This window comes from Furipterus horrens, unplaced genomic scaffold (genome assembly GCF_987537825.1).
Source record: "Furipterus horrens unplaced genomic scaffold, mFurHor1.1.pri manual_scaffold_2, whole genome shotgun sequence".
In the NCBI taxonomy this organism is placed as follows: Eukaryota; Metazoa; Chordata; class Mammalia; order Chiroptera; family Furipteridae; genus Furipterus; species Furipterus horrens.
In genome coordinates, this window is record NW_028327172.1 from 209,770,639 (window position 1) to 209,783,782 (window position 13,144).

At 42.0% G+C, this 13,144-nt stretch overlaps 1 protein-coding gene across 8 annotated transcripts in view; it reads left to right on the top strand.

The window, feature by feature from the left end:
- Positions 1-13,144, top strand: part of LDB2 (LIM domain binding 2) — a 324,577-nt gene that overhangs the window by 121,921 nt on the left and 189,512 nt on the right. For all 8 annotated transcript variants that reach the window (XM_090267047.1, XM_090267050.1, XM_090267052.1 and 5 more), the window contains exon 2: positions 4,830-4,932. In XM_090267047.1, the coding sequence (XP_090123173.1) occupies positions 4,830-4,932 (103 nt within the window). The remainder of the gene's footprint in view (positions 1-4,829; positions 4,933-13,144) is intronic.

Consider the following 13,144-nt stretch of genomic DNA (forward strand, 5'->3'; position numbering starts at 1 on the left):
AATTGGGAGTAAGAGGTGTTTGAAGGGGAGATTTATTATGAGGAAGACCACATGGAAGTGGGGGAAAGTGTGTGGAGTCTGAAAGAGCTGCGTGGGTAGCATGTCTTCTAGCCGATGCTGCATCTTCTATTCTGTGGGACCAGTTTTGTCTTAAGCTTAAAGTGGTAAATCACATTTTAAGCATTATTTGGAAAATAGATGGGCTGGTAGGTTTATCAGTTGTAACAAATGGACCTCTTGGATAGGGGCTACTAATAATGCGGGATGCTATGCATGTGTTGGGGCCAGGGGTGTATGGGGAATCTCTGTACTGTCCTTTCAATTTTGTGTGAGCCTAAAATTTCTCTAAAGAAGATAAAATAAATTTAAAAAATGAATTAGAGTTAGGCAGACTTGTCAGTGAGCATGAGTGCCTTACCACTTTCTAGCTAGCTGTCTGATCTTTACTGAGTAGTTTAACTTTTTTTGAAATTCTGATTTCTCTATTAATATCTTCAAGGTCAAATGAGGCAATGATGAATAATAATAGCTGCCATTTACTGAACAGCTACTATGTGCTGGGCAGTCACTCCTTGGTTGGTCTTCACAGTCTATTGACATTATTCCCACTTTACAAATGAGCAAACAGATGCAAAGGAGTTAGGGTAATTGACTAAGGTCATCTAGCTATTTAGAGGGAGAATTCACATGTTGATGTCAGTGTAACATAGAGGTTAAGGATATAAATTCTCTATAAGGCTGCCTGCTTTTCCTCATGGTGGCAATTAGGGTAGCTGTGAATGGAAAGATGTTCAGTGCATGTGACATGCTTAGAAACTGTCAGGCTGAGGGTACTAGTAGTAACCCAGGGGCCCCAATGTTCTTTTCATAATCTTTTTGCTTCACATAAGGCTGATATAAGACTGTGCATGACATTTAGTAATTTTTCCTTAAAGCTCTACTCCTTTCATTCCTTTCCCTACTTAAATAGTTGTTCTCTTAACTAAGGACAAATTCAAATGCTTTATATATGTGGAGGCAGTTGACAATTACAACTTAAAAATACATCAAAAAAAATTTTATCGCAGTTAAAAAATATCAGCCAAGAAAAAAGGAGAGTCAATAATCAAGATCTCTTCAAAACTTTGTAGAGCAACTTTCTTGAGTTAGGTTTGTGATGAAACAATAAGGAATTTCATTCACTCATCCATCCATCCATTTATCCACCCATCCAACCATTCATCCATTCACCCATCCATCAATCCATCCATCTATCCATTCATCCATCCATCCATTCATCAATCCATCCATCCATCCATCCATCCATCCATTCATTCATTTGTTCTCTCACTCATTCATACTACACACTAGCCAAAAAAATATTTTTAATGTACCTATAATGTGTCTGGCACTGTGAACTTACATATTTTATTTTTATTTTTGGAATGTTCTTCCAAGATTTGTGACCAAAGAGTTAATTTTTTTATGTGTGTATAGTGTTACCTGATGTGACCATCTTCTGCTGAAACTGTCCTGACATTTTCTGAGACATTGACTCAGCTCGTGATCCCTTGCAGTTAGTTTAAATCAAATGGCTTCTCCCTGTTCTTGGATCATGATGCCTCTCAGTGGCTGCGGACATAACACACACTTGCCTGGGTCCTGAGGAACCTGTATGGCTGCTCCTATGTAATTCTTGTTCCTCCTTTTAGTCTGAGTCCTCTCTTTTCTCCCTGCAACTTAAGACCAGCCTGGGTTCTCCCTGGGATTTCACCTTTCATTGCCCCATTTTCTAGCAGAGATTCTAGAAAACCAGAGTCAGATTAGAATACAGGAAATGGAGGTGGCGTACTTGATTTTGTCAATGAGCCTTGGGAAAATAATCAGGACAAAAGAGAGCCTATAAATTTCCATTCAGAGCTTTAACTGTGTTACAGACAGATATTGTTGCCAGGAAAATGGGTTGAAGAGATAGGGAAACGTACTTGCCTAGGAACAGATGGTTTTCTGAAGTCTGTTTTTGATGCAGTTTTCTAGAATGTGGACTGTCTCATCCCTTAGAAATGGTAGTGAAGATGGGAATAGAAGCAGGAAATAAGCATGTTATTACTGATCGTCAGTATGTTCTCGGCTCTCTGCGGGGCACTTTATACCCACTCACTTATTTAATGTTCACATTTACCCTGCAAGGTATTGTTGTTGTTTTTGTTGTTATTGTTGTATCTACTCTGCAAGATACTTATCACTGTTGTTGTTACTCTTATTATTATCCTCAAGTACCCAGTAAGGAATCAGGCTCAGGGAGGGAAATGTGTTGTCCAAGTTCACGTAGCGGGGATGAGGTCGAGATCTGAGAGCTGCCCACAGGAGCGAATTCAACCAAAAGAAGAAGGGCCACCTGCTGTACTGTGTGGTGCCAGGAGTCCTGGGTGTGGGTCCTCGCCACGGGGCAGTGCAGTAAAGCAAGGAGCTGGAAGGAAAGACCAACCTGAGACAGAATACTCCCTTTCAGCCCTCCCTCCCTCCTAGCTGAACCCTAACTGCTGCCTTACCCAAAGCCTGCCAGAGAAATAAGTCAGGCAGAGAAGCTGGGCCAGGTCTCGATGTCCAAGGGTCTGAGTTTAAATCCCAGCACCACCTTTTCTCAGCGGCGTGTACTTGGGCAGCTTACATTTACCACCTAAGCTTCAGCTTCTGCAGTTATAAAGGAGGAATAATAAGGTGAGCAGCTTTATTCATATAGTAAACAAGTTTTATTGAGTGATTCCATGGGATCGACACCATTTGGGGGGCCAGGAGGTAGAGCAGTGAGCAAAACAGGACCCCTGCTCACAAGAAAATTATATTATCATTCTACTGGAGGGAGAAAAAAAAGAAGCAGGGAGGTAGTGAAAAGTAAGTGGGAAAATGCACATAAAATACTTAGAATAGTGCTTGGCAGGTGGTAAGCACTCAATAAATGTTAACTATTTATTCTTTATCCATCTGTGTAGCAATTTGAAGTCAAATGCACCAATGCATTCAGGTTCCCAAGCAGTGTTTCTTACTGCAGCTGCTCCTTCCTCTTCTAAGCCCACTGATTTTTCTAGAAGCTCTGACAGCTTCCATGGCACCCAGGCTTTGTGCCGTGGACTCAGGTATGGAGTGAGGCTGCCTGTTAGGTGCTCGCTTGGCAGTCTCCCATGAATGGGTTTTGAACCCTTTGGGGATGGGGGCCCAGCTCTCATTGGAGGGCCTGCACATAGCAAGTGCTCAATTAATATAGTATCCCCTCACTTATCGGGGGTATTATGTTCTAGACGCCCCCACGAAGTAAGAACCTTACATTTATTCTACACTCTCAAACCTACATAACTTTTAACGACATGCGTATACAGTACCGCAAAATCCCGCGATATAGCGAGAAATCCGCAAGAAATAATTAAATGTAATACTTTTAAAAATCTCACAATACAGTGGGGCCATGATAAGTGAACCATGATAGAGAGAGGGGCTACTCTATTTGTTTTGAAAGGAGAAAAAGGGGCCGTTTGTATGTGGATCAATGAGTTGCCCCTGAGTAAGGTTTTATATTGACTGTGTTTTTACTAAGAAGAGTGTTGGCTTTTGGTGTGGTGTTTGGGAGGAGGCCAGAGAAAAGGAGACCAAAAAAAAAATTCATTTGTCTGACTTTCTTTTTTTTGGAAAGAGGACGGCATCCATCTCCAGTGGCCCCTTCATTATTCTTGCCAGGACAGCAGGCTTGTTCCTGCAGCCTGCCAGTGACAACAGCTCAATGTTGTCATAAGCAGAACAACTTAATGGGAAGAAGAGAGGCTCGTGACTGCAGCAGTGGGGCCATCGAGCAGAGAGAAGCAGGTCCCCTGCTGCCCCCTACCCCAATCTGACAGGCAGCTGTGAAACGTCTCGGGCCTGAGTCTGGCACGAACCAACAAGTCTCTGGAAAAAAGAGTGCGCTTAAGAATTTGGGGGTAAATAGGCCACTCTACAGAGCTCAAGGCCTGGGTCTGATTTCCCCTTTTATTATAATTATAACACTCGGCATAACCTTCCTAATTCCTGTTACACGAGGGCCCCCTCTGCCCTTGGAGATGAGCAATAATTTTCACTACCTTAAACTGGGCCAATTCTAAAGTGTTTTCTGGATGAGCAGAGGAAACCCTCAACCCAAGACAAGCAAACAATTCATGGGGATGGTTTGCGTTCAGCTGAACTGCCTCATTTTTAATAATTGTTTTAATAACAAGCTAGTGATTGCCTATAATCTTAAAAACAATCGTCAAGAACAACCCATAGTTGGTGATGGCTGCTTGTGCAGAAATGCATCTATCTGTATATCTCCGTGCGGCGCGCACACCTGCGTCTCTGGCAGGAACGTTTGCATAGAGTAGGGCCATAGGCCCCACACGCCCCTTTTTGAATAATTTCTATTTTAAAAACTTACTCTCCTTAATTAACCTAGTTGTAATATTGTGGTTTCTGTTTGTAAAGTTGGACCCTTCGGAGGGCAAAGAGGAAGAAAGTTGAATGTATGTTACATTAAATCTAACGTTTTTGTTAAAAATATCAATTGTGCTCTAGAGTAAATTTATTGAATATTCCCAACTATGTCCTCTAAAATTAATTTTCTTTCGGTTTGCATTGACTTGCTTATTGAATTGGAATTCGGTCCCCATCTGAGACAATTAATGTGAAGAGTGACCACACACGCGCACACACTCTTTCTAGAACACCCACACACATATGCTAGCATGGCTGGGTTCCCTTTCTTTTCCCTTTTTTTTTTTTTTTTCACTCTCTGAGATAGTTGCCACTCTTGCCTGTTAAATAAATGATCTGTCTCTTTGCAGGACAGCGACAACCTCTGGTGGGACGCGTTTGCCACTGAGTTTTTCGAAGACGACGCCACATTAACCCTTTCCTTTTGTTTGGAAGACGGACCAAAGCGATACAGTAAGGAAGAAGTTTGTTTTTCTGATATTTTCTCTTGTTTGCGCCTCTGTGAAAATGACAGGAGCCTTCCGAGAATAGCACAGTGCTGACAGCCAGACAGTAATCCCTCCACTCCTGACGATGCTCTCGGCCTTGTCATGGGGGGGCAGCCCAAGTCCGTGGGGAGGGCTTTACTTCCGGGCTTAGAATGTCTACACTTGTCTGCTTAGTGAGTGAGGCAAATGTGAACCCAGTCACTCAATGATAAGGGGGAGCTGAATTGTGGAGAATGTTCGTCCATCTCTCCCCTGTGACCCCCACCTTTGTCCTTGACACCCACTGTTCTGCTTCTGAAGATCTTTAAAAAACTCCTCCCAGTCGTTGTATCAGCCACATCCTTCTAATTCCCTCGTATCAATTCTCTCAGGTATTTATTTGACAAACACAATCTTTTTAGGGGGGGCTCGTGGGAGGGGGAGCAGAGCTGCTTTGAACACACAGTTTTGGATTGGTGTTGACAGAATTATAGTTCTCAGTCTTTCCGGCAAGTGAGAAACTCCAAAAGGATCCTCAAATTGCACCTTGGGCAACAGCTGATGGGCCCTGATTAGGTTTAGCCAACTTGTCAGAGATCAGATTTGCCAGTTCTGCTCTAAGCTTGAGAGGCACGGATACATCAGCACAAAGGCAATTAGTGTCCACTTAGATCAGAGGGAAGTGGGTCTCCAGAAATCAGGGCTGCACGTATGAAAGGATCTGTCATAGGGTAAAACATCCCACATGTCACAAACATGGCGATGGGGATGGAACCAGCCGCAGTGTGTTTGAATGGGGACGCCCAGAGCATTGGGCAATTGATAGATAATAAGGCTCTTGGTAAATGTGATTGGAAGATCTGATTGCTGCTAAATGTATTTCAAAGTCACAGGAAACAACAAGATTTGGGGGGGGCAGGGCTTTAGACAACTTAGTAGTATTTGGATCTCTTGCATGGTGAGTTGATTCATTATGCTAATATATGCATGAAGATTTGCAAATATATGATGTTGGCCAACTGAAGAGAGCCTGGCAGCTTGGACTTGGTGCCCTATTCAAACTCAATGCCAGGAGCATCTCTTTAGATTTGTGTACTTTGGGCTTTTAAAGGCATGGGGTATTTCTAATAAATATTTGGAACAAGAGAGGCAGTTAGTATGTCAGACAATAGGCTGTTTTAGAGTGTCTTTATTCAACACAGTGACCCCTGTTGCAAGCACAGGAAAGACCACTTTGTGGGGGTCCTGATACGTTAGCTTGCTTTCCTGCATGTGGGTTCACCCAAGCAGTTTCCTGCCTGAGACAGCAAGAGGGTCAGGCTAGAGGATGCTGTTTCTGAAGACCCTGGGAGACAAATTAACTCAGTAATCCAACAGTCACTCTCTCCTCCAAACCCTGCCTGACCAATGGTGAATAATTTTGCATGAAGCAGTCACCTGTCCTGTGAGCCGTCTTCTTTCTTTCTGAGGCATAAGCTCAGGTAACATCAAGTTATTCTTGTTTCTTGTTCCTTGTTCTTACACCTTTTTTTGGCGGGGTGGGGGGAGTTTTTCAGGGTCTGCGCCAAGAACTAGGATTACAGTTTTAAAGCCTGTACTAATAAAATAGATCCCTGATCTTCCCTCTGTACCCCTCCCACCCCACCCCCCAACATCATCTGGGGGTAAGGCATGATCAGCGTGCTTCTTTCTCAGAGCTCTTGCTCCCAGGTTTCTTTGTTTCTCTGAGCCAAAATATTTCCCAAGCGCAGATGAGAAACAAAGATGATTGACAGCTCGGAGCCAAGTCGCATCAGCTGCTTTGCTGACAGCCTGGCGATGTGCAGACACTGCTGATGTGCGGGCGAGTGACAGCTGATTGACAGTCAGGACTGGAAGAAGGGGAAGAGAAAGCATGCTTAGAACGCCTGCCGCCTGATGCGTGCTGTTCGTGCAGCGCTCCCAGCGCCGGAGCTGCCGCCTTAACCCCTTTGTGGTCCTGGCACGCTGCGCCACGCTGGGAGACACCTGCTGGCTCCGGGCTGCAGGCTACTGCTCCTCCTGGAGTCCGCCCAGGGAGCTGAGGGCTTTGCATTTCCGAGAAAAAATAGAAGACCTGGCTATTCCATTTGTTTATGTAAATAAAAATTCCCCAAATTACTTTCATTCTTGGTAGTAAGAAATATCCCAGATGAGATTTCTTTAGACGTTCCTAGAAAAAACTGTTTCTTCTCCCTTCCCATCTCTATGTTTTTAGAGGGACCCTCTGGCTCTACGGTATCTTATCTCATAGCTATGTGAATCCTGTAATATGTGTTTGCTTATATATTTGTTCTTTGTCAGCCTCTGTTAGAATGTTATCTCCATATAGACAGAACTTTTAGGTTATTTATTGCTGGATTCTCAGATGAATACAAGAACTCGCACATAATAGGTGCTCAATAAATATTTGCTGAACAAATAACTGAATGAATGAATGAATTGATATTCTCGGGAAAGTTTATATCACCAACCAGAACTTTGGCAAAACAATCCCTTTGCCAATATCTTTGGAGTTTTTTAACTGGAGAAGTTTAGTCTACAGTGCTGTGCTGGCGTTTTCAAATACGCTCTAGGATATGGTCTGATCTACTTTAAGTGGGCGGGGCAGCAATATAATAATTCTGGAAATCATTACGCTTTGGGAGACACGTTGCTCTTTCAGAAAGCACCTTTGTATCAGTTGTATTGTTGCATCAGCTACCCTAGTCCCCACTCTCCTGATGGGGGTGGGGTGCCCTCCCGAGGTGGGACATGCTGGAGAGGTCCTGGGTGGTCAGTGTCACTGGACCATGTCAGAAATCACGCTCTGTGTCCCTAAATGATCTCAGTGGAAAAGTGAGGGTCTGATGAGACAGTACATGTAAAGTTCTTAGCAGAGTGTCTGGCATCATGTCACTGCTCTGTCAATAATTGTTATTGTTCAATTAAATTCCAGTGAGCACATTGCAGCCTCTAGATTGAGACCCAGGGCAATTCAGATACAATTGTTATTAATCTTTTAACTATTGTGTGGAATTTCAGGTTTGATGAATGCCAGTAGTTTTCTGTTATACTCTCATTATTTCACCTTGACTTCCGTGTTCTGTCTGGACTATGGATTTCTGGCGTGACCTCACATTAGTGTAGTCCCGCTAGCCAAAGACTATTTCTTGTCTCTCCCTCTGTGGCTGCTGGGGAGACATTGCACTCTCCAAGAAAAGAAAGTTGTTTTAGGACATGTCATCGCTTTTCATAGCATTACAATAGCCCCTCTATATTGTGGTTCATTTATTGCGGCCTCACTGTATCACGGGATTTTTAAAAATATTATATTTAATTATTTATTGCGGATTTTTCACTATATCATGGGATTTTGCAGTACTGTAGAGTCGTCGTCGGCAGCCGTCCGTCTCGAGAGACGATGGTGTAGCTTCTTAAGAGTCTATCTGCACCGCCGAGAATGGCTGTGCAGTCCGACTCGGGAGTGACATGGTATCTGTCTCCTCCCGTGTTGAATCGACATCTTGTGATGACGCTGAAGCTACAGAGCCTGGGCAGGGTGATATGGAGGGTCTGCTGTTGCCCATGCAGCAGACCCCCCCTCTCTTCGCAGCTGAAGGGTCCAAGGGAAAGACGGAGTCGATACAGCTTGGGTTCAGGTGCGCCGCAGGAGTTGCCGGTGTTGACTACAACGTCAAACCGCCTTAGGGACTCCGGCTCCGGATTTTCTGTCGGGGTTTACTCCCTTAGCCTTTCCCCTGAAGAGGTATGCCGCAAGGCAGCGGAGGTTTTTTGGAGTCAGAGTTTTCCTTCTTTAATGTACCCTGACTGGAAGATCGAACCAGCGACACTTAGCTCGCAGGCCGACGCTCAATCCACTGAGCTAAACCAGCCAGGGCTACTGTAGAGTAAATACTCAAATACATGTAAGATTCCTACTTCGCGCATTTTCACCTATCGCAGGGGGGTCTGGAACGTAATACCCGCAATAAGAGAGCCATCACTGTATTTTCCTCCATTTTCCTTGATCATCAAGTCCCATTAGCCAGTTTGAAGAACCACGAGTTGGTTCCTCTGTTGAGTCACTGCCATGCTCTTTTCTCTTCCCGCCGCCCTTTGTTCTGATTGTGTGATCACATTGCCTGATGGACTAAGATCTTCAGGTTTGTCCTGTAATACGTGTTTTTCTCTGTTATCGGGATGTGTCCCCTAAGGCGGAGAAATGCTGTGAGGCCCACGTACCGCCACCACCTCTGGTTACTGTTTTTCTCCTGCTTTTTAGTGGTTCACCTCATCCAGCTGTGCTTTTATTGTGCCTGCTATAAAGGGATTTTGGAAGCATTTTCCCTTTAGTTTCCCTTTCTCTCTTTCTAATATATTACATGATTAAAGATAGATTTCTGGGGAAATCAGTTTTTTAATATCGGCATAGGTGTTTTGACACCACACTCAGTGACGACTGTGGAGTGAATGTGGCCATTTTTAAAGTTATATGCAAAGAACTTCACTGCAGCCCATGGGAGAAGGGATTTCCAAGGCCGCATCTGTGAGTGGGAATACTAAGCCCACCTGCGACCTGGAAAGGCGCAGGTTTGAGTGACTTGAGCGTGAAGACTCCACCCTTCTTCAGGAGACATATGCCAGCTAGTCCTGGGGACTCTTTCTCCACAAGTAGTTTTGTTCCTCTGAAAAGTCCTCATTTAAAAAAAATTTTTTTTTAAGTTTACGGAAGTAGAAGTGAAAATCATGAACTTTGGATCCATAGAGATTTATTTTGAGTCTCTGCTCCACTATAGCTGTGCAATGTTAGGGTCTTGATGTAACGTCGGGCGTGTTGCTTAAACTCTCTTAACCTCAACTTCTTCATCTGTAACAAGATAATAACACCAACATCTAGGGTTCTGGTGAAGATTAAATTAGATTAAATAACATAACCATAGCTTAGGGATGCCCACGGAGAGCACACAGTAAGTCCTTATTGCATGAACAAATGAATAGATAAATGACTGACCAAGAGAATGAGTTAAAACTATGATATGCCAGTCACTTGGATTAAAATAGAAGATGGTTCCCATTATTCAGTTAGTCATTTGGCCCATAGCAGGAAAACCTCTGGCTTTGGGAAAAGCTACATCACTCCTGTGTTCTTTCTATATGGACACCTTAAGAATTGAATTCTTAACCAATTGAGAGAAAAACTGATATCATTGGAAGATGGTGATTTAAACAAACAGGTCCCAAACTGTTATATCGCAGTTATGACACCTGTCTGACAGAGGGTTAAGATTCTATCACCTACTTTGCTCAGAAAGCAAGAAGCTATTGAATGCTTATAGAGTGCTGGCCACTGCTCTGGGTACCTTTGGGCTTGATATCTTTATTTACCAAGGGCCAAATGAAAGGAAATGAACTTCAATTGCATTCCAAAACATATCTTAGAGAAAAGAATGCACTGCCTCAGAGTAGTCTTTGATGGCTAGTTACTGGATGATTGTGACATTTTCATTGCATAATGACATAAATGTCTTTGTCTCAGATGACTCCAGAAAATGATTTCCTTTCCATGGAGCTGCACTAAATGGTTTCTGGATGGCCCTAGCCTCTGAACTTGTGGTTTTAGTGAGTGAACCTTTTCAATAGCAGCCTTCATTAGGCTGGCAGGATTTGGAATGAATTAAATTAAGACTAAAGCAGACCATCATTCGAAGTTCATTTGTTCCTGCCCTCATTCTTTGATTCATTCATTCAGAACTCACTGAGTTGTTGCTATTTGCCAGATGTTGTCATAGTGGGGTGCACAGCTCCTTGAGAGAGAGGTGGTTGCTCACATTTTTTTTCATTTGCTTTTTATTTTATTTAAACTCTTACCTTGAATTAACACAATCAGCTAAGTAGCTCAAAAAGAAAATATTCTTGGGATATTACTATTCAATACAAAAGCTGGGACTAGTTGTAAAAAATGATTTGAGAGAAAGCCTACAACTGATCAATGGACCGATAGACTTCTAAGGGGAAAGGGAAACTGAATCTCTTCCCATTTGTGGTTCCAATTGATGATATTAAGAGGTGCAAATTGCCCATCACATTAGATTGAGAAGGCATTCCATTCTCTCATTGCTAATAAATAACCACACTAATGATTATATGAGATAATGGTCATAAAAGTACTTTGAATTTAAAGTGTTATACAAGTCAAAGGTATAATTATCACCATATTGACCTTCAGGATGTCACAACTTTTTGTTTTCCTCTTCTAAGTCAAGCTATTAAGAATCTGGGGGATTGTTAGGTTTCTTGGGGAGATGAAATTCCTTGTCAAATATACAGAGTTGAGCAGGTCAGAGCTATAACTGCCCTTAAATACTAAGTTGAGGTCTGAGTGAAGTACTAACCGAGAAATGGACAGTATGTGTTGTTTTTTGAGATTCTGTGTGCCTATGTATCTATGGGGTTCTGGCACATGCATTTCCTGGTTCTCGGTTTCATAGAGTACACTCCTACTTGAGACACAAGCATTTTAAACACAAAACTAAAATCATATTTATCCAATCTAAAACTCTAGGACTGCTTTATTCTTTGATGCTTTGGGCCATGGGTTTGATAGAAGTTTTCACTACATAGTCTGCCAACCACCTGCTAAGCCTAATTTCATAGAATAAGTCGTACACCTAGCATTGATTAACTAGGTACACAAATCTACTACTTATCGAGTGGGTTTTAATAGCCTTAATGTCAGTGAAAACATCTGTTTATTCTTTTACCTTTCTCAAGGACTACCCATGTGTCATCTTTCTGTGCCCTAGTGGTAAGAAGATGAGTGAACAAATTATCTTGCCTTGGAGGAACTATAAGTCTAGTGAGCTATTGTTTCCAGAACTTAATCTTAGCCAGATATTTTCCCATAGATACCTTCTGCCTCGGTTTATGAACCTGTTTTCAATAATGCTCATCACTGTATTTTTAGACTATATTCAAATTAACATTCATTTTTTTTGAGAAAAAACATCTTGAAAAATCAGTTTAAGCTGAGATGTTTGCAGGATTTCCTTTGCATGATATTGGTTTGTGATGTTCTTCCTTAGTGGGGGAAGCCAATGTATAGCTTGATCTTGACTTTTGTGTCGTGTTTTCAGGTTGTGAATGCACCTTATTTTTGAAAATGGGGTGAAGTATAATATTTGTCAATTTAAATGAGCATTTTTCTACAGCTGTGTTCAGCAGTGCTCAGGTGGATCTCATTAAGAAAATAGAGTCTTCATGACAAAATCACCCATCAGGATGTGTTTCATTACTTGTTGTTTAATCAAGTTAGCCACTTTGGAGTATTTGAATTCCAGACCTTAAAGAACTTGGTGCCTTCATGTATTTTGCGTTATTATTCATTCCAAGAGACTCAGCTTCACACAACAATTACAGTGTGCTTGTTTATTTTTATGAAGTTGTTCCTTTCCCAATTGGTGCTATCTTTAATGTACTCTTTGATGGGAACTTTTCTGATGCAGCATGTATCTTTCACTTTTCAACAAGCCAGGAGAATTTGAAATTGACAACTGACTCTAATAATCATTTTGAAGCTCTGTAGAAGGAAGAAGTAAGATCACGTGTGAGCAAGTTATGGGACAAATTCTCCATATCATCTGGAATAAAAAGAGCATTACATTATTCTTACAGACTCTTCTAAAAATACACACTTTACTTAGTCCTGCCTTTGAATCTTCTTATTTGCAGTTTGATTGTCTTTGTTTTACTTTGAAAAATACATCATTTGCTCTGCTGGGATAGGTTTGTAATGAAAATACAAAGTTCTTGCAAAATCTAATCGGGAGGCAAGCCTAGTCAGTAATACCTGGAGGGACATTTCCTCCTGGACACATGTGATATCCCCATGTTACTCTTGGACTCCAGATAAAAATTAACCACTGGAGATGGTCCTCAGTACAAAGATGATGATGATGATGATGATGATGATGATGATGTGTGTGTGTGTGTGTGTGTTACAGAATTAATGCAGGCTTTGAAAATACTCCAGAAATTGAAGTTAGTGACTTGAGAGATGTATTTGTCCATGTAAAATCGATTCTGGAAATGTGTATCACATCATATGCGTGAAGTACTAGCATTTCATAAAGTCAGCTACTCTTACTCAATTGAGGCATTAAGATAGTTCAACTTTCAAGCTTTAAAAAAAAAAATTAGTG